At 42.9% G+C, this 21,422-nt stretch overlaps 1 protein-coding gene across 1 annotated transcript in view; it reads left to right on the top strand.

Moving 5' to 3' along the window:
* slc17a8 (solute carrier family 17 member 8) overlaps positions 1-21,422 on the top strand; it is an 82,929-nt gene that overhangs the window by 53,446 nt on the left and 8,061 nt on the right. The window contains exons 6-11 of the mRNA XM_073059782.1: positions 1,474-1,560; positions 4,002-4,144; positions 7,706-7,855; positions 12,496-12,628; positions 18,123-18,233; positions 21,250-21,377. Coding sequence (XP_072915883.1) covers positions 1,474-1,560; positions 4,002-4,144; positions 7,706-7,855; positions 12,496-12,628; positions 18,123-18,233; positions 21,250-21,377 — 752 coding nt within the window. The remainder of the gene's footprint in view (positions 1-1,473; positions 1,561-4,001; positions 4,145-7,705; positions 7,856-12,495; positions 12,629-18,122; positions 18,234-21,249; positions 21,378-21,422) is intronic.

The following is a 21,422-nucleotide window of genomic DNA, read 5'->3' on the forward strand; positions in this document are numbered from 1 at the left end:
TGGCCTGCTGAGTTCCTCTAGCATTTTGTGTGTTTTGCTTGGACTTCCAACATCTGCAGATTTTCTCATCTTTCAATATTCAATAGGTTTCACAGAGATCTCCCCTCATCATTCTAAACTCCAGCGAGTTTAGGGGTAACACTTGGGGGAACTTCTTTACTCAGAGAGTGATAGCTGTGTGGAATGAGCTTCCAGTAGAAGTGGTAGAGGCAGGTTCGGTATTGTCATTTAAAGTAAAATTGGATAGGTATTGGACAGGAAAGGAATGGAGGGTTATGGGCTGAGTGCGGGTCAGTGGGACTAGGTGAGAGTGAGCGTTCGGCACGGACTAGAAGGGCCGAGATGGCCTGTTTCTGTGCTGTCATTGTTCTATGGTTTATATGGAGTACAAGCCTAGAATCATTAACTACTCCTCATACATTAACCTTTTCATGAGGAGTATCTTCTTCACTCAGAAGGTGGTGAGAGTGTAGAGCAAGCTTTCAGCAGAGGTGTTGGATGCGGGTTTGATTTCAACATTTAAGAGATGTTTGGATAGGTACATGGATGGGAGGGGTATGGAGGGTTATGATCTAAGTGTGGGTCAATGGGACTGGACAGAAGGACAGAAGGCATGCACTAGATGGACCAAAGGGCCTACTTCTGTTCTGTAGTGTTCTATGACTTGATGACTGTGAGTAGTGCCAGTAAATGTGATTTGTGCAAATGGATACTGGATCAAAGATCAGCTTTATTCACCATATACATTTACAGGTATCAGGAACTTGCTGTGGTGTGTTGGTCAGGGTGCGATATGAAACATTCAACAATTATAAAGAATAAAGAATTCTATTAAATAAAGTCAGAATTATGGATATTGATTAAAATGTGCATAAATATATAAATATCAGCATGCGTTTACAATGTAAACAGCATTATAAAACATGGTGTGAAGTGGTGTACGGTGATGGGGGTAATAGATGGTTGGCGTGGATAGGATTGCCTGTGCCTTATTGCTAGATGACTCAGTGACTCTATTCTATCAGAACAGTGGTCAGAAAGCAGTGGAAGAAGTATGTATGTATCTATCTTTCTATCTCCCTGTTTATCTCTCCCTCTCTCTACCTTCCTATTTGTCTGTATCTGTCTCTCTTTATCTTTCTATCAATCTATCTGTGTATCTTTCTATCCAGGCTAGGAAAGAAAGCCAATTTATGGATGGGGTGACAACAGTTCCTCTTTCCCGCAGTCCATCCACTTCAGGAATCAATTGACCTATGTGTTACGGTGGCTTTGCCACAGATCCTGTTTAGGTAATCCGTTATGAGGTATGGTGGCTTCACATTGATCCTGTATCACTGATCCTGCTGAGGTAACTGATCATGAGATATGGTGATTTCCCACAGATCCTGTTTGAGTTATTGATTACGCACTACAGCTATTTCTCCACAGAGCTGGGCCTTGCTCTCATCCTCTCCTGTGTGTTCTCTTCAGGTTCCTATGCGGGGGCTGTCGTGGCAATGCCTCTGGCTGGGTTGCTAGTCCAATACAAAGGCTGGTCTTCTGTTTTCTATGTTTACGGTGAGTCCCAGGAGAATCCAGTGGCTGCTTGTTCTGAAGTGTTTGCAAATTGACTGGAGTGTTTGGGTTCAATTTCAATGATAAAAGAAGTTTGGATAGGTACATGGATGGGAGGGGTATGGAGGGTTTTGGTCAAGTGTGGGTCAATAGGACTGGACAGAAGGACAGAAGGCATGGACTAGATGGGCCAAAGGGCCATTTTTGTTCTGTAGTGCTCTATGCAGGTCAATGCAACTAGCCAGAATAATAGCTTGGCACACACTAGATGGGCCGAAGGGCCTGTTTCTGTGCTGTAGTGTTCTATGACTTTGGGTCTAAGTCCTTGTTGTTGAGGGCAGTTACCTCTGCACAGTGCTGGCAGAGTGGGAAAATTCATATTACTATCCTTGAAATTAATTTCTCCAACTATCGATCTACCTACCTTACCAATCTATGTATGTTTATATGTGTGTGTGTGTGTGTGTGTGTGTGTGTGTGTGTGTGTGTATATATGTACAGTATACCAGTCTATCTTCCTATTTTCCTATCCCTCTATCTGCCTATCTATCTGCTGTTGTAGACCATTTGTCAATGGAACTAGTTTAGGAAATTGTCTACGCAATTTGTAATTAATCGAAGATCACACTTTATTGTCTCTGCACAACAACAGAACTATGTTGACCCTGGACTTAGAACATGAATTCTACTGTTCCCTCTGTACCAATGCTCACTCAGACCACTTCTCCAATTTATAACACCGAAACAGGGGAACTCCATTGACCAGATGATCGATCCTTTCTTCTCCCAGCCCGGCATGGGGCTTCTTCCTCGTGATGTGATTCTCTGGAGTTATCGCTGATAGCACAAATGAAGTGTCCACTTTTACATTAGTTCATCAGTTCAGATGTGGTATTCCAGTGTCACTGGATGCACATCACCTGGTTGGCCCGTAACACCTTTTTATTGGCTCTGGTTCAGAGCTACAACCCACATAGTTCTATGGTTTCCACTCCCCCACCCTCATGTCTTTGTTTCTTTCAACTCTACTGGTTCTAACAAGCCAAACTAGGTGACCCAGACATTGAGTCTAATGAAATTACAGATCGCTTCTTCAGTAGGTTTGGCACTTAGTGTAATAAATGGCTACTTGTCTGAGAATGGTCTCAGGTTTAGCAGGTCATTACCTGAAGCTCCTTGTGTCCAGATTCAATCACTCTGATTAGATGATCCCAGTTCAGTTCAGAGTCCACAAGGTGGATGGGTGAGGTGGGTGGGGGGGAATGGCAACGACAATCTCACAGAATGGGCATCTCCATCCCAACGTACTGGACCCATACAATTTCAACATTTTCTTCCATATTTCAGATCCGTCATGGCCAACACTGTCTGCCTATCTGACCTAGAAGGGAAATGCTTTCAGTGGTGTCCCCCAGAATCAGAAACCCTTGGGGAGGTCATAGGTTTGTGGGGTGTTGTTGGAATGGGTAACCACAATGAATTTTGTACATGCCAAAGCCATTTTCCCACTCTGACAGCCATGAAGCTGGGACAGGGCCTTGCCAATTGTCAAAGCTATGCGGTAAGATTGACTGGTTGTCACCGTTGAAACATTCCCTATGAGATAACAGAGATCCCTGCGGAAGGTTAAGCAGGAACATCCCACACCAGCAATTTCAGACTCTTATATAACCCCAAGGGCTGTCGTTCTCATCAGCCACTGTTCTGATGGAAATAAGAAGTCAGTCCCTCACTGGGTCTAAAGCCCGAAACTCCCTCCTCAATAATACCTTCACCAGAAAAAATGCAGTTGTTTATATAGTTTGTAAAACCACCAACTTCTGAAGAACCATACTAATGTCATGGCCAAGAAAGCTCAGCAGTGACTCTACTTCCTCAGAAAGCTGAGGGAATTTGGCACGTTGCCTTCGACCCTCACCAGTTCTTGTTCATACTCTATAGAAAGCATTCTGTCTGGATACATCACGGCTTGGAATAGCAACTGCTCTGCACGTGACCATGAGAAACTGCAGAGAGTTGTGGACACAGCTCAGCACATCTCGGCAACCAGCCTCCCCTCCAAGGGATCTGTCTCCACTTCTCTCTTCCTGTAAAGCAGCCAACATAATCAAAGATGTCACCCACTCTGGACATTCTCTCTTCTCCCCCTCCCATCAGATTCAGCCACTCGAGAGGAGGAAACTTTAGTTGCTGTGTGAGCAAGTTTTGAAGTGACAGTTGGTAACTTCTTGCTTATAAGTAAAATTGTAGGATATCGAAACTATTTGTGTTCTCCAGATAATTACAATGTCATTCACTTGTATCACTTCATTGGAGCTGTTACCCTTGTACTAACTCAGTGCACTGTTATGAAATGATCTGTGTGGATGGTAGGCAGGACAAAATTCTTCACACTAACATGTGACGTTAATAAACCAGTTTTATCTTCTTTTCCCATTTCCCAGGTATGTTTGGGATGATCTGGTACGTATTTTGGCTGCTCCTCGCCTACCAGAGTCCGGCAAAGCATCCGACTATAACCAGCGAAGAGAGGACATATATTGAGTCCAGTATTGGGGAGAGGGCGTCTCTCATCAATACCAGCCAGGTCAGACTGCAGCAAGCACCTAGCTGCAGGAAAGATGCCAATAAGATTGAAAGAGTACAGAGAAATTTTACAAGGATGTTGCTGGGACTTGAGGACCTGAGTTATAAGGAAAAACTGCATAAATTAGGACTTTATTCCCAGGAGTGTAGGGGAACGAGGGGAGATTTGTTAGAGGTTTACAAAATTATGAGGGGTATAGATAGGGTAAATGCAAGCAGGCTTTTTCCACTGACGTTTGGTGTGACTAGAACTTGAGGTCATGGGTTGAGGGTGAAAGGTGAAATATTTAAGGAGAAATTGAGGGTGAACATCTTCACTCAGAGAGTGTGCAATGGGCTACCAGTGGGAGTGGGGTCAAATGCAACATTTCAGTGAAGTTTTGATAGGTACATGGGAGGGGTATAGAGTGAGTAACACATACTTTGTCACATTGTCTTGGACCCCACCATGCTGCTGGATCCGGGAGGGGACGTCTAGAGGGTGGGTCTGGACCTGTGCAACCCCCGACTCACCTAAAATCCATTCACGCACACGCTGTTCCTTTCTGAGGAGTGGGGTATATCAAACCCCACTAACCGACTGAAAGGAACCATCATCATCCTATGGGATGGACAAGAAGAAGAAGAAGACTTTGTCACATCCACCTATCAACCCCCACCCCCCGCAGGCTTCTCACTTCATTCCCATTCTCCTGCTCCCTTACTGGTCCATCGTTCCCCCTTCTACTGGATTCACCTATCTTCTCTAGCTCCTTCTCCACGGCTTTCCCCCCACATTTTTTACACTGGATATCTTCCCTCCTTTTTCCCAGCTCTGTTGAAGGTTCTGGACCCGACACATTGACTATCCATTTCCCAGATACTGTCTGACCTGTTAAATTTGTGTTGCTGAAGAATTCAGAGAACCCTCTTTTCCCAGAGAGGTGAGAATATGGAGGCCAGACCTATGGTGAATAGTTGAGGGGTCATGAGCTGACTCTCATATTTTCCAATCACAGAGAAAGAGGTTATTTGGCCCATCAAATCCATGCTAGTAACCAGCACAGTCCGATCATTCGCATTCTGCAATTGTAAGCAAACTGACCTCCCAAGGCTCCCATTTTGGGACCTGAGTGGAAAGTGGAGCAGCCAAGAGGAATTCAAGTGGTAATAGGGAGAGCATGCAGACTCCACTTAGACAGCATCAGAGGTCAGCATCGAACCTTGGCCTCTGGAGCTTTGATACAGAGATTCTACTTGCAGTGCCACTGGTTACACGAGAGGGAAAAGACATAGGAGTAAAGTTAGGCCATTTGGCCCATCGAGTCTGCTCTTCTATTCCATAATGGCCAATTTATTATCCTTCTCAACACCGTTTTTCATGTCTTCTCCCTGTAACCTTTGATATCCTGACTAATCAAGAACCTATCAACTTCTGCTTTAAATACACCCAATGACTTGGCCTCCACAGTCATCTGGGGCAACAATTCCATAGATTCATCACACTTTGGCTAAAGAAATTCCTCCTCAACTCTATTCCAAAGGGACAACCTTGTATTCTAAGTCTGTGCCCTCTGGCCCTAGATTCCCCTGCTATAGGAAGTATCTGCTCCACATCCACTCTATCTAGACCTTTATATATTCAGTAGATTTCAGTGTCACTGCTCATTCTTCTAAACTCCAGCAAGTACAAACTCAGAGCCATCAAACGCACCTCGTACGTTAAAACTTTCATTACTGGGATCATTCTCGTGAACCTCCTCTGGACCCTCTCCAGTGCCAGAACATCTTTTCTTAGATAAGGGATCCAAAACTGTTGGCAATACTCCAAGTGAGGCCTCGCCAGTGCCTTATAAAGCCCTAACGTTATATCCTTGCTTTCATTTTCTAGTCCTCTTGAAATGAATGCTAACATTGCATTTGCCCTCCTCACCACTGACTCAGCCTGCAAGTTAACCTTTAGGGAATCCCGCACAAGGACTCCCAAATCCCGTTCAACCTCCTGTTTCTGAGTTTGCTCCCATTTCAAAGTTCAAAGTAAATTTATTATCAAAATATGTACATATATGTCACCATATACAACCCTGAAATTTCTTTTCTTGTGGGCATTCAAGAAACACAATAGAATCAGTGAAAGACCACACCCAACAGGACAAACGGCAACCAATGTGAAAAATAAACAACAAAAATAAATAACAATAATAAAAAAATAATAAATAAGCAATAAATGTCAAAAACATGTAATGAAGAGTCCTTGAAAGTGAGTTCACTCCAGTGAGAATAGTTCAGTGATGGGGTGAGTCCAGTTACCCCCTCTGGTTCAAGAGGCTGATGGTTGAGGGGTAATAACTGTTCCTGAACTTGGGGCTGCAGGTCTTGAGTCTTCAGTGCCTTTTTCCTGATGGCTGCAGTGAGAAGAGAGCATGTCCTGGGTGGTGGGGTCCCTGATGGCAGCAGTGAGAAGAGAGCATGGCCTGGATGGTGGGGTCCCTGATGGCAGCAGTGAGAAGAGAGCATGGCCTGGGTGGTGGGGGTCCCTGATGACAGCAGTGAGAAGAGAGCATGGCCTGGATGGTGGGGGTCCTTGATGATGGATATTGATTTCCTGTGGCATTGCTCCATATCGACATGCTGAATGGTGGGGAAGGCTTTACCAGTGATGGACTGGGCCATATGTACTACTTTTTGTAGGCTTTTCTGTACAATGGCATTGGTGTTTCCATACCAGGCCGTGATACAACCAGCCGCTATACTCTCCACCACACATCTACGGAGGCTTGTCAAAATTTTAGATGACATGCTGAATCTTTGCAAACTACTCGGAAGGTAGAGGTGCTATCATGCTTTCTTTGTAATGACACGTGTGTGCTGGACCCAGAACAGATCCTCTGAAAAGATAACACCAAGGAAATTAAAGTTGCTGACCTCTCCACCTCTCATCCCCCCGTGCACCTGTGCTGATGGAGATTGTAGAGGAGATTATGTTTCCAATCCAAACTTACTGGGGTGTGCAAATGAGGAAATCCAGGATCCAATTGCACAAGGGGGCATTGAGGCTGAAATCTTGAAGCTTATTAATAAATTTTGAGGGGATAATAGTATTGAACGCTGAGCATGAAGAGCATCATGATGTCTGCCCCTCTGCAGTCCAGATGTTCCAGGACTTCTATCCACTGCCATGGATAGAAGACTGGCTGATTGGCAAGAGGGAAAGGGTGGGAATAAAGGGGGCCTTTTCTGGTTGGCTGCCTTTTTCTAGTAGAGTCCCACGGGGTCAGTGTTGTAAACGGTTCTTTTCATGTTATATGTCAATGATTGGGATGTCGGAATTGATGGCTTTGTGGAGAGGCAGGTAGTGCTGAGGAAGCAGGGAATGTGCAGATTGGGAGAATGGACACAGAATGGCAGATGGAATATAGTGTATGGAAAGGTATGGTCATGCACTACAGTAGAAAGAAATAAAGGTGTAATTTTCTAAACGGGGAGAAAGTTCAAAAGTCAGCAGTGCAAAGGGAGTTGGTAGTTCTTGTGCAGGATTCCCAAAAGGTTATGACGATGGTACCTGTGTCTGACCTCCACACAGAAGTTCAGGACACCATGGCTGAAGTTCTTCACCTCCATGCCAGTGTATGCTATCATCGTGGCCAATTTCTGCCGCAGTTGGACCTTCTACTTGTTGCTTATCAGCCAGCCTGCCTACTTTGAGGAAGTCTTCGGTTTTCCCATCAGCAAGGTAAGCTAACAAAAATCCCTCACTCTCCCTCCTTTGGATTTACTCTGTGGTATATGGTCTCAAAGTTCAAACTAAACTTATTATCAAAGTACACGTCACCATATAGAGCCTTGAGGTTGATTTTCTTGTAGGCATTGACAGCAATAAAAGAAACACAATATAATCAATGGAAAACTGCACACAGCAAGACAGGCAAACAACATGTGCAAAAGGCAACAAACTGCAAATACAAAAGAGATTAAAAAAACAAAATAATAATAATAAATAAATAAATAAGCAATTGATATCTAGAACATGAGATGGAGAGTCCTTGAAAATGAGTCCTGAGGCTCCTGTACCTCCTTCCTGATCAAGTTCAAATTTAATTGTCATTCAACCATATATAAATACCCATGAATACAGCCAAACAAAAATGTGTTACTCTGGGGCCAAGGTGAAAACACAGTATCAACAGAACAAGATACATACTGTAAGATAGCAGTAAATTACAGTCACACATTAAATTATAGCCCAAGTCCCTGAGTCCATGAATGTTGCAGTAATCTGCAGTCAAAAACAATACAGCTTGTCTCTGCCAAGCAAACACTGGAGGGCAGCACCAATGGCACCGATATGGATACTGCTCCACACCCCTCCGGCACCAACTCTGATGCCTCTCTCTGGGTGGCAGGGTCTCACATGTTGCCTGGATCACACTGCTTGGTCTTACACCATCATCCCTGGTCCCAGGGACACACAGCGAAGACTAAAACATGGACTTTGAGAGTTTTATTCAGAGTCAAAGGGGTCAACCTGTTGACACTCAGCAATAACGATCCCTGCTGGGGCAATGAAGTTCCATCTATCAGGATGTCTACCTTTTGGAATCTGTATTTCTGTCGTGCCTTCTCCTATTTCAGAACACTTCGAACATTTACAGCCAAAACTCTCATTTCTCATAATCTCTTCTCTCTTTTAATTTCTGTTCTGCTCTTTCTATCACTGTCTCACTTCTTTTCTCCACATCTTCCCTCCTTATTGTTTTTCTCTTCCTCCATTTTTTTCTTTGTCTCTTTCTGTAACCCTATTTCTGTCTCACTCACTCATACTGTCTTTATCTGTAGGTCCATTTCTGTCTCCCCATCCTTCCCCCTCTCCCTCTCCTTCCCCCTTCCTTTCCCTTCCCTTCTCCCCTCTCCCTCCACCCTCCCCCTCCTTTCCCTCTCCCTACCCACTCCCTCCCCCACACTTCAATTAACAAAATAATTGTTACTCTGGATCTGATGCAGTATACAAATCACAAAAGATAGAGAACACAATAATTAAAAAAACAATAAACATAAATACATTGGATAGTTTACATACATAGATTGACTATATGTCCATAAAGTGGTGCTAGGGTGCAAAGGTGACTGACAGGAAATAATAAAGCAGGGGTGGGTTAGTGGGTCGAGATGTTGACCTGCCTTACTGCTTGGGGGAAGAAATGGTTTTTGAGTCTGGTGGTCCAGGTGAGGGTGGGTTTCTTCACAGTGTCACCGGCCCTTTTCCAGCACCTTTCTGGACATATGCCCTTGATGATGGGTAGGCTGGTGCTTCTCTGTGAACAGAAAGAGTGGGTTAGAATTCTGGCCAAAGATTCATCTGGAATATTATATTCAATGACAGGTGAAGTTAAATTAATAAAAGCATTGAACTCACCTGCTATCTGATCGGAAGAGGATCCAATAACACCACAGAAATCTGTTTCATTAAAAACCCTTCATTATTCTTACTTCCCGTCACGCTGGGCTGGTGCAGTTCCAAGCAATAATATTATCACACACATGACAGGATAACTGTGAGAGATGTAATTAAACAGAAAGCCCAAGACTATGGAAGGAGCAGCCTTAACCACCCAGCATAACAATAAACGATAGACAACGAAATATCAATCATGGAGAGGGATAATACGATGAGATATGTCGCCCGGCAGAAAGTTAATGAATTAATGCGGGGGCTGCGTGAGTGAATAAAGGGGAGGAAAGGAAAAGAGTATTCTTGCTGGGTCATTTGTAAGGCATTAGTCAGACCACATTAGGAGTATTGTGAGCAGTCTTAGGCCTCTTATCTCAGAAGGGAAGTTCTGACATCACAGAGTGTCCTGAGGAGGTTCACAGGAACATTGTTAATGCTCGAGGAGTGTTTGATGCCTCTGAGCCTGCACTCGCTGGAGTTTAGAAGAATGAGGGGAGAATCTGATTGAAACCTGTCAAATATTGAAAGGCCAAGATAAAGAATATGTTTTCTATCGTGAGAGCGTCTTTGACCAGAGGGCACAGTCTCCGAATAGAGGAGCATCCATTTAGAGCAGAGATGAGGAGTTTTTAGGCAGGGGACAATGAATCTGTGAAATTCATTGCCAAGTCATTGGGTATATTTAAAGTGGAGGATGATGCATAAAAACATAGAAACATAGAAAATCTACAGCACAATACAGGCCCTTCGGCCCACAAAGTTGTACTGAACATGTCCCTACCTTAGAAATTACTAGGTTTACCTATAGCCCTCTACTTTACTGAGCTCCATGTACCAATCCAGGAGTCTCTTAAAAGACCCTATTGTATCCACTTCCACCACCATCGCTGGTAGCCCATTCCACGCACTCACCATTCTCTGAATGGAAAACTTACCCCTGACATCTCCTCCGTACCTACTCCCCAGCACCTTAAACCTGTCCTTGATTACGGCCTTGACTAGTCAGGGTGTCAAAGATTACGGGGAGAAGACAGAGGAATGGGGTTGAGAGGAATAATAAATTGGCCATGATGGAATGGCAGAGCAGACTTGATGGGCTGAATGGCCTAATTCTGCTCCTATGTCTTATGGTCTTTTAAAGGAGCATTCTGGCCTTTATTGGAGAGCTGTCTTTAAAATGATTGAAGTTGTTTCCTTTAATGGGTGGAGAGTTATAAAGAGAGAACTCTTCAATAGTCACGAAGGGTTTTGCCGGATTACGTGAGGAGAAGCTTTTCCAGAGCAGGAGAGTTAGATGTAAAGACGCAGTCAAGGGGATTGGGCAATAAACAATGGAGAAGTAGGAGTAGAATTTCTCTGTATCAAGTTGTGTGATCTGCCATACACTTTCTAAAAGAGTGCTGTGAGCAAATTCAGCAGGAACTTATTATTATTGTAGTCACATGTACCAGGGTATGTGAAAATCTTTGTTTTGCATGGTTAATGCAATAATGGACATTATTGTCAGATGTGCTGAGATAGTGAAAATTTGTCTTGCGTGCTGTTCATCCAGGTCAGATCACCAAGGTAGAACAATGTAAAACAGTAACAGAATGTAGAATAAAGTGTAACAACTCCACAGAAAGTGTAGTACAGGCAGGCAATAAGCTACAAGCGGGAGACAGTGAGATCCAGAGATCATTGCATTGTACAAGAGTTCAATCAAAGTTCAAAGTAAATTTATTACCATGTATAACCCTGAGATTCATTTTCTTGTGGGCATAATAGAATAATAACCATAATAGAATCAATGAAAAACACACTAACTTGAGCATTCAATCAGTGGGCAAAAAGAAACTGAAAATACAAAAAGAAAATAGTAATAATAATAAGCAATAAATATCAAGAACATGAGATGAAGAGTCCTTAAGAGAGAGTTCATAGGTTGTGGGAATGGATCAGTGATGGGACAAGTGAAGTTGAGTGAAATTATCTCCTTTGGCTCAAGAGCCTGATCATTGAAGGCAATAACTGTTCCTGAACCTGGTGGTGTGGGTCTATAACAGTGGGATAGAAGCTGTTTTTGAGCCTGGTGGTGCTGTTTTCAGGTTTTTGAATGTCCTACCTGATGGGAGAATGGAGAAGAGAGAATGTCCAGGATGGACATCTTCATTCATTCCTGATGAAAAGTCTCCCAAGTGCCGACTGTTTATCCCCATCTGTCAAAGCTGCCTGATCTGCTGAGTTCCGGCAGAACTGTGTGAATGTTTGCTAACACCACCCAAGTTCTAGAAACAGTTCCATTGATCTTCAGTACCATTTGATCAGATGTCCCCTCTGAGTTCCAGGGAATTTCAGGCAATACCTCATAGTATGACCCTTGAAATCAGATAATATTGAAATCAATAGGTTTTGTGATAGATAAGATGAACTGAAAATTTCCCTGATTCAATTAAAGCACAGGACTGATGAGATTTTTTGTGTGACTGTAGGTGCTATTGTAGGTATACGTGTTCTGTGTGACTGTAGGTGCTGTTGTAGGTATACGTGTTCTGTGTGACTGTAGGTGCTATTGTAGGTATACGTGTTCTGTGTGACTGTAGGTGCTGTTGTAGGTATACGTGTTCTGTGTGACTGTAGGTGCTATTGTAGGTATACGTGTTCTGTGTGACTGTAGGTGCTGTTGTAGGTATACGTGTTCTGTGTGACTGTGCAGTGCTTTGAGCCTTGGCCCTGGAGGAATGCTGTTTCATTTAACTGTATACCGATGTGTGGTAGAATGACAATTGAACTTAAACTTTTAAAGATTTGAGGAATTATACAACAGTTTGCCTAACTGTTGCCATTAACAATGTAAGCATTTTTATAAAGTTGACATGTGCAAGCATGTTGAATACATGATTCTTCAATGCCTCTAAAAGTATTTTGAATGGTTTTCCTGGCAGGTGGGAATGCTGTCAGCTGTACCGCACATGGTGATGACAATCGTCGTTCCAATCGGAGGGCAGATCGCTGACTTCTTGAGGAGCCGAAATATCTTGTCCACAACGTCCGTCCGGAAGATCATGAATTGTGGAGGTAAGAGGGAAGTCAGATTCCATAGGATTGCCACCCCATCCTAGAACATAGAGCATAGAGCATGGGATATAGAACACAGTTCAAAGTAAATTTATTATCAAGGTACATACAGTATATGTCACCATATACAATCCTGAGATTCATTTTCTTGCAGGCATTCACAGGAAATACAAAGAAGCACACACTATAGGATCAATGAAAAACCACATACAGTAAAGGTGGACAAACAACCAATATGCAAAAGGCAACAAACTATGCAAATACAAAAGAAAAAAACCTAAATAATAACAAGTAGATAATGAATAAATATCGAGAACATGAGTTGAACATATAACATAGTACAGGCCCTTCAGTCCACAATGCGGTGCCAAACTTTTAACCTACCTTAAGATCAATTTAACCCTTCCCTCCCACATTGCCCTCCATTTTTCTTTCATCCATGTATCTAAGAGTCTCTTAAGCATCACAAATGTATATGCCCCAACTGCCATCCCTGGAAGCATGTTCCACACACTCATCACTACAAACTACACCCTATCCTACATATTCCTCCAAACACCTTACCATTATGCCCTCTCATATTAGAAACATAGAAAACCTACAGCACAATACAGGCCCTTTGGCCCACAATGCTGTCCTGAACATCACAAACACGAGGAAATCTGCAGGTGCTGGAAATTCAAGCAACACACACAAAGTGCTGGTGGAATGCAGCAGGCCAGGCAGCGTCTATAGGGAGAAACATTGTCGACCCTTCGTCAGGAGTCCTGTGAGGCGACTGTGCTTCTCCCTATAGATGCTGCCTGGCCTGCTGCGTTCCACCAGCATTTTGTGTGTGTTGCAGTGCTGAACATGCCAGGTTTCATCGCACATGTGATAAATAATTGAATCTGAAATCTGAATTTTCTGCCCAAGAGATCCATGGAGATTCAGATGTTAAGTGCATTCAAGATGGGTGTTGGAACAATTTTCAAACATTAAGGAAATCATAAGTTAAGAAGTTAGAACATTAGAACTTTAGAAAGTGTTTGACAAGAACTGGTCATTTGGTCTAACAAAGCTTGCCAAATTCCTGTTCACAGAGTGTGTTGAAATAACTATTGAGTTTAGACTTGAAAGTCTCTAAAGTATTACTCTCAACTACAAAATTAGGTAGTTTGTTCCATCTGTCCACAACTCACTGTGTAAAGAAATGCTTCCTGATGTTAGTCTGAAATCTCCCTTTAACCAGTCTCCACCCATGGCCCCCGTGTCCTCATTGATGGATTAATTCTGAAGTAGCAGCTGGCATCCACATTACTTATACCCTTAATGATTTTGAACACTTCTACCATGTCTCCTCTCATTCTGTGTCTACTTAGATTAAAAGGATTTAATTCTTTCAATCTTTCTTCATAGCTCATACACCGCAGACCTGGAATTAATCTAGTTGTCCTTCTCTGAACTTTCTCCAGTGCATTCACATCCCACACAAAATTTGGATACCAAAATTGTACATGGTATTCAAGGTGTGGCCTCACAAGCACGTTAAACAGCTTAAGGAAAACTTCTCTTGACCCGAATTCCACTGGGTGCATTATATAGCCCAACATGTTTGGCACAGCATTGTGGGCCAAAGAACCTGTATTGTGCTGTAGGTCTTCTATGTTTCTATGTTCTTTAACATTCTATTAGACTTCCTAATCACTTCTGTGCATTGCCTAGATGTTGATAGTGAAGAGTCTACCTGGACGCCCAAATCTTCTCATAGGGTGCACTTTCTAACTCAAGACCCCTACATTGTACATTTATATCTAATATTTCTACTTCCTATATGTTTATTTACGTTAAACTTCATCTGCCATTTACTTGACTGCATCTGGATTTTGTTCAGATCTAACTATTGATTCTGCTGCCTGAGAGTTACTGGCCCATCCCCCTAACTTTGTGTCATTGGCAAACTTTGCTAGTTTATTTGTTGTGCTTATCCAAATCATTAATGTAAATTAAAAACAGCAGAGACCCCAAAACTGATCCCTGTGGAGCCCCACTTTTACTATCTGCTAGATGTGAAAAAGCTCCTGTTACCATAACTTGTTGTTTTGTTTTTTTTGGAGCCAATTCTGCACTCATTCGCACATCTTACTCTGAATCTCTACATCCTGTAATTTGATTATTAATCTCTTGTGGGGTACCTTGTCAAATGCCTTCTGAAAGTCCATGTAAATGATATCAACTGCTCTATTGTTATCATAAATTTTAGTTGTCTCTTCATAGAACTCCATCATATTAGTCAACATGATTTCACCTGTCTGAACCCGTGCTGGCTTTCTGCTAACATGCCTGTTCTTATCAGCTGCTTTTCCACCTCATTCTTTATTGATGTTTCCATTATCTTACCTATGATACACATTAAGCTTATTGGTCTGTAGGTACCAGGGTCAGTGCAGTCACCCTTCTTATATACCGGGACAATATTAGCCCATTTCCGGTCCTTTGGGATTTCACTTGTTTTCAATGACTTTTGAAAATACATGTTAAGGGTTTGTATGTATAATTACAGACATCTTTAAGTTCCCTTGGATATACGTTGTCTGGCCCTGGAAATTTATTAACTTTCAGCCTTTTCAGCTGAAGCAGGACCTCGCTTTCAACAATTTCTAAGTCACTTAAAACAACCTTATTTTTCTCTACACTTATGGGCATATTGTTAACATTTTCGCAGGAGAATACTAACAAAATATCAAGAGTATCCACTATGTCCTTCTCTGCATAATTTATCACCCTACTATTATTCCTAATAGACTTAACTTCTTCCTTGACATTTCTTTTACTACTAAAGTATTGAAAAACTCTCTTAGGGTCAATCTTGGCATTATCAGCAATATCCTTCTCAACCTTCCTTTTGGCAATCTGAATTTCCCTCTTGACTAGCTCTCATATTTTCATATGCCCTGGAGTTAATATCATTCCTATTTTTTCTCTATTCCTTATACAGCTGTCTTTTCTACAATAACTTTTAACATATATCTTTATTCATCCATTTATCTGATCTATTGTTTTTATTGTTTCTCTTGACCTTGGGTATGAACACTTCCTGCATTGTGTATATCACCTCTTCAAATTGATCCCATTCTTCCTCAGCTGACTCAATGTCAAGCAGTTCCTTCCAGTTTACCTTCTGAAGTCCTTGTCATATCTGCACAAATGTTGCTTTTCTGAAATTCAATTTAATGACTTTGTTTTTTTACTGATATACTGTCCCAAAAAACTTCAAAACTATCAATGTTACGAGTGATTATTCCTGAAGGTGCAACAACTTCCCTACTCAGAATTTTATCCTGATTGTTACAGAATAACAAACCTAGACAGGCCTCCCCTCTTGTTGGTGCATCAACATACTGAGTTAAAAAAACAATTCAATAACTTAATGAATTCACTTTCCTGTAATCCATTCTTTTCTCAATATTAGGAAATTAAAATCACTCATTACTATAACATCACCCTGAGAATTTGCTTTTCTAATATTGTGATAGAGTTGTTTATTAAAATCACTGTCAGCATTAGGGGTTCTATAACGTCCACCCAATGTTATTCCTTTATCCTTATAGCTTTCAATTCTCACCCAGATATCTTCACTAACTCTCGATTCATCTCCTGTTATAAGCAGCCTGATGTTTAAATTCTCTCTTTTATATATGGTGACTCCTCCACCTTTATTATCTTGCTTATCTTTCCTAGGTAAAGCATATATTTTAATACTATATTCATCACCATCCAAGTTATTTCAGGAGAACAGCTCTGAGATGAAAGGTTAAACCATAGTCCTATTGTACATTGAGGCTAGATCAATGGGCCAAATGGCCTACTTCGGATTCTGTTTTGAACTCAAGGCCCTGGGTTTAATCCTCTTCTCAAGAGGCACTGTTTTCTGCATACCTACCCACTGACACCTATAGAGTCACCTATCTGACCCTTCCCTTCCGCCAACCAAGCTCCTGCAGATGTTGGGGCAGCTGTGAAGCTTTTGTGTAACTCTCTCTCTGATGGTATGCCCGCCGGGACACTCTCCTGCAGTGCTGGTAACAAGTGGTGAGACAGGGAACTTCTCGAGCCTTCTGACGAGACAATGGCCACGTCCACTTCTCCATGGCAACCACTGGCAGTGTGAAGCTGAGAGAGCTGACCTTTACATCACTGTATACCTTTGTCCTGTTCTCATCTCTGTTGAAGGTATAGATGGGCTTTATTTGTCACGTGTACATCGAAATATCAAAACATACTCAGTGGCCACTTTATTAGGTACCTCCTCTGTTAGTGAGTGTGTGTCCATGGTCTTCTGCTGCTGTAGCCCATCCACTTCCAGCTTCGACATGGTGTGCATTCAGTGATGCTCCTTTGCACTCCACTGTTGTAACGCGTGGTTATTTGAGCTTGAACTAGTCTGGCCGTTCTTCCCTGACCTCGCTCATTAACAGTGTGTTTTCACCCACAAATTGCCACTCACTGGATGTTTTCAGTTTGTCACACCATTCGCTGTAAACTCCAGAGACTCTTTTGAGCAAAAATCCCAAGGGATTGCCAGTTTCTGAGATACTGAAACCATGCCTTTTGGCACCAACAATCATTCCTTGGCCACATTCCTTCCCATGCTCATATTTGATCTGAACAACAACAGAACCTCTCGTATATCTGCATACTTTTTATTCATTAAGTTGATTGGCTGAGTAGAAATTTGCAATAATGAACAGTTTACACGTGTACCTAATAAAGTGGCCGTTGAGTGTATCTAGGCGATGATATGAAAATACAAGCAGGCACAGGAAGATCTTACCCCAGTCTCCGCTGGATGACGTTGGCAGGGTGCTTAAGAAGGCGTATGGGGTGTTAGCCTTCATCAGTCAGGGGACAGAGTTCAAGAGCTGCAAGGTAATGATGCAGCTCTATAAAACCCGGTTAGACCACACTTGGAATATTGTGTTCAGTTCTGCTTGCCTCATTATAGGAAGGATGTGGAAGCTTTACAGAGGGTGCAGAGGAGATTTACCAGAATGTTGCCCGGACCCGAGGATAGGTTGAATGAGCTGGGGCTTTTCTCTTTGGAGTGAAGGAGGATGAGACATGACTTGATATTGGTGTACAAGATGATGAGAGGCACAGATACAGTGGGCAGACAGAGACTTTTTCTCAGGGTGGAAATGGCTAATACAAGGTGAATAGAGGGAAATATGGGGGGAAGTTAGAGGCAGGTTTTTTTTTTACACAGAGTGGTGGGTGCACTGCCAGGGATGATGGTCGAGGCAGATATACTAGGGACATTCAAGAGACTCCCAGATGGATGATAGAAAACTGGGTGGCTGTGTGGGAGGGGAGGGTTAGATTGATCTTGGAGTAGGGTGGGTGGTCAGCACAACATTGTGGGCTGAAGGGCCTGTGCTGTGCTCTGTGTTCTGTGTCAGCAGTAGTAAACCGGATTCGAATTTGGATGGCTAACATGATGTTTTCTCCGCTCCAGGTTTTGGCATGGAGGCCACCTTGCTACTGATTGTCGGTTACTCCCACACCAGAGAGGTTGCAATTTCGTTCCTGGTGCTCGCTGTTGGATTCAGTGGATTTGCAATTTCAGGTTAGTTGCTTTAGGTTCCAATGGTCTACCCCTAAACCAAGTCCAGTGAGTTTGAATTTCCAGCATCTGCAGATTTCCTCGTGATTGCCCAGTGAGTTTATTGTCATATGCACAGCTATAGTGAGGGACAGGTACTGGAGGAAACTTATAGAAGCATCACAGGCACGTCAGTACAGAGGAGATTTACTACACACAGTACTGACCACGCACAGTACAGACCATGCACGGTACAGACCACACACAGTACTGACCACGCACGGTACAGACCACGCACGGTACAGACCACACATGGTACGGTGAAACAATACATTCTGCAAAAGGCAAGACCTTAGAACAAATGAAAACAAAGGGGTTTAGAAATTTTATAAACGGCTTGTTTATTTTATTTCATTGTATAGATTTATTCATTGGTTGATTGATTTAAGTATTTATTTAATTATTTTTCTATCTATCTAAAACACAAGAGATTCTGCAGATGCTGGAAATCCTGAGTAACACTCACAAAATGCCGGAGGAACTCAGCAGACCAGGCAGCATCTGTGGAGAGGAATAAACAGTCGATGTTTTGGTCTGAGGCCATCAGGACTAGATATCTATCTTTATATTTATTTATTTAGAGATCCACACAGTACCAGGCCCTTCCAGCCCAACGAGTCCGCGCTTCTTAGTTACACACTTGACCAATTAACCTCCTAACCCAAATGAGTTTGGACTGTGGGAGGAAACGGGGGCAGCCGGAGGAAACCCACGTGGTCGTGGGAAGAACCCAGGCGACCGGAGCTGTGATGCGCTGCACTAACCACTACGATACCGTGTCACCCCTTTTCCGCTCTAGTTTTCTTTGCAGCAGCAGAGACTGAAGGGAGACCTGACAGAGATTTATAAAATTATTAGAGGCATGGAGTGGACAGACAGTAACATGTTCCCACGATTAAGATGTCTAATATCAGAGGACATGAATTTACAGTGAAGGAGACGTGCAGGGCTGAATTTTCTGCACAGAGCGTGGTGGTAGCAGATATGACAGTGGTGCTCAAGAGGCTCATGGACAGGCAAATGATTAAGCAAAGAATGGAGGGATATGGACCATCTGCAGGTAGAAGAGATTAGTTTAATTAATTTCTATTAGTTTAACTAGTTCAGCATGAGATTAGGCCTGTTCCTGTGCTGTATCTGAGACAAGTCCACAGTAGTGCAGGAGGTGGTTTCTAGTGTTCCGCTGCTGTGATAGGTGTAAAGTCTTGCAGTTTGGTTCAAGAACCTGACAGTTGTAGGATGAATCAATGCAGTGAGTTCCTGTCCATAACTTGGTGCACGTCTCCCTTCGCAAACCTCCTCCTAGTCCCCATCAGTAACTCAGCTCGGATGTGTTATGCCGTTCTCATGTGGAGGAAGAATTATTTGCTTTAAGAAGGTTGGAACAGAGGCCATTCAAACTCTCAAAACTAATTTGCAATTTATTTCCCCAGGATTGTAATGCGAATGCTTTATAAGGTGTTGGTCAGATTGCACTTGGAGTATCGCAAGCAGTTTTGTGTCCCTTGTCTAAGAAAGGATCCGTTGCATTGTAGAGGGTCGAGAGGAGGTGCATGAGAATGATCCCAGGACTGAAAGGCCTGATGTATTTGATGGCTCTGGGACTGTAGTCGCTGGATTTTAGAAGACTGAGGGGGAGATCTCATTGAAACCTATCGAACTTTGAAAAACCCAGGCCGAGTGGATGTGGAGAGAATGTTTCCTGTAGTGAGGGAGTCAAAGGCCAGAAGACACAACCTCAGAATAGAAGGGTGTCCCTTTAAAACGGAGAAGAGGAGGAATTTCTTCAGCCAGACAGTGGTGAATCTGTGGAATTCATTACCCCAGAGGCCTGTGGAGGCCAAGTCATTGGGTATATTTAAAGTGGAGGTTGAGAAGGTCTTGATTAGTCAGGGTATCAAAGGTTATGGGGAGAAGGCAGGAGAATGAGGTTGAGAGGGAAATGGATCAGCCATAATGGAATGGTGGAGCAGATTCGATGGGCTGAGTGGCCTAATTCTGCTCCCATGTATTATGAAAAGACAGTCTTTTTCCAAGGGTGGAAATATCAGAGGCATAACTTTATGGTGAGAGAGGGAAAGTTTAAAGAAGTTTTAAAAGCCAAGATTTTACAGAGTGGCAGGTACCTGCAACGCACTGAATGGGGTGGTGGTACAGGCAGATACATTAGGGACACTCTTAGATAGGCACATAGGTAATGGAAAGTAGAGGGTTATGTACGACAGAAAGGCTAATTTGTTTTGGAGTAAGTTAGAAGTCTGACAGCACTATGTAGGTTGAAGCCTGTACTATGCTAGAATAGACCATAAGACATACATAGGAACAGAATCTGGCCATTTCATCACAGCTGATTAAATACCTCTCTCAACCCCATTTTCTTGCCTTCTTCCCATACCTTTTGATGCCCTGACTAATCAAGAAACTATCAACCTCTGCCTTAAATATACCCAATGACTTGTCTATGTCACTGAATTCTACAGATTCACCACTCTGTGGCTAAAGAAATTCCAACTCATCTCTGTTCTAAAGGAATATCCTTCTGTGCTGAGGCTGTCCTTTGCTCCAAGACACCCCCACCAGAGGAAACATCCTCTCCACATCCACTCTATCTAGGCCTTACAATATTCGATAGGTTTCAATGAGATCTCCCCCTCATTCTTCTGAACTCTTGTGAGTACAGGCACAGAGCCATCAAATGTTCCTCATAGTTAACTCATTCATTACGGGGCTAATTCTTGTGAACCTCCTCGGGTCCCTCTCCAATGCCAGCACATCCTTTCTTAGATAAGGGGCCCAAAACTGCTCAGAGTACTCTGAGTGCGGTCTGACCAATGCCTTGTAGAACCTTATAAAACATAATATTTGATGGTCTATGTTCTCTGCCAAAGGCAGTTGGCTAAACCTTGAGCATCATCTTTAGGTTACAGTGGAAGTTCCAGGCCTCCTCATTGGGATAATCTGCTTTTGTTGTTGACCTCAGGATTCAACGTAAATCACCTGGACATCGCTCCTCGCTATGCCAGCATTCTAATGGGAATATCAAACGGCGTGGGAACCCTGTCGGGAATGATCTGCCCACTGATTGTTGGAGCAATGACGATACATAAGGTACAATCAAACTCATCACCAACTACCCTCTTCACTCAGCGGGCA

Source organism: Hemitrygon akajei, chromosome 10 (genome assembly GCF_048418815.1).
Source record: "Hemitrygon akajei chromosome 10, sHemAka1.3, whole genome shotgun sequence".
NCBI classification, from domain to species: Eukaryota; Metazoa; Chordata; class Chondrichthyes; order Myliobatiformes; family Dasyatidae; genus Hemitrygon; species Hemitrygon akajei.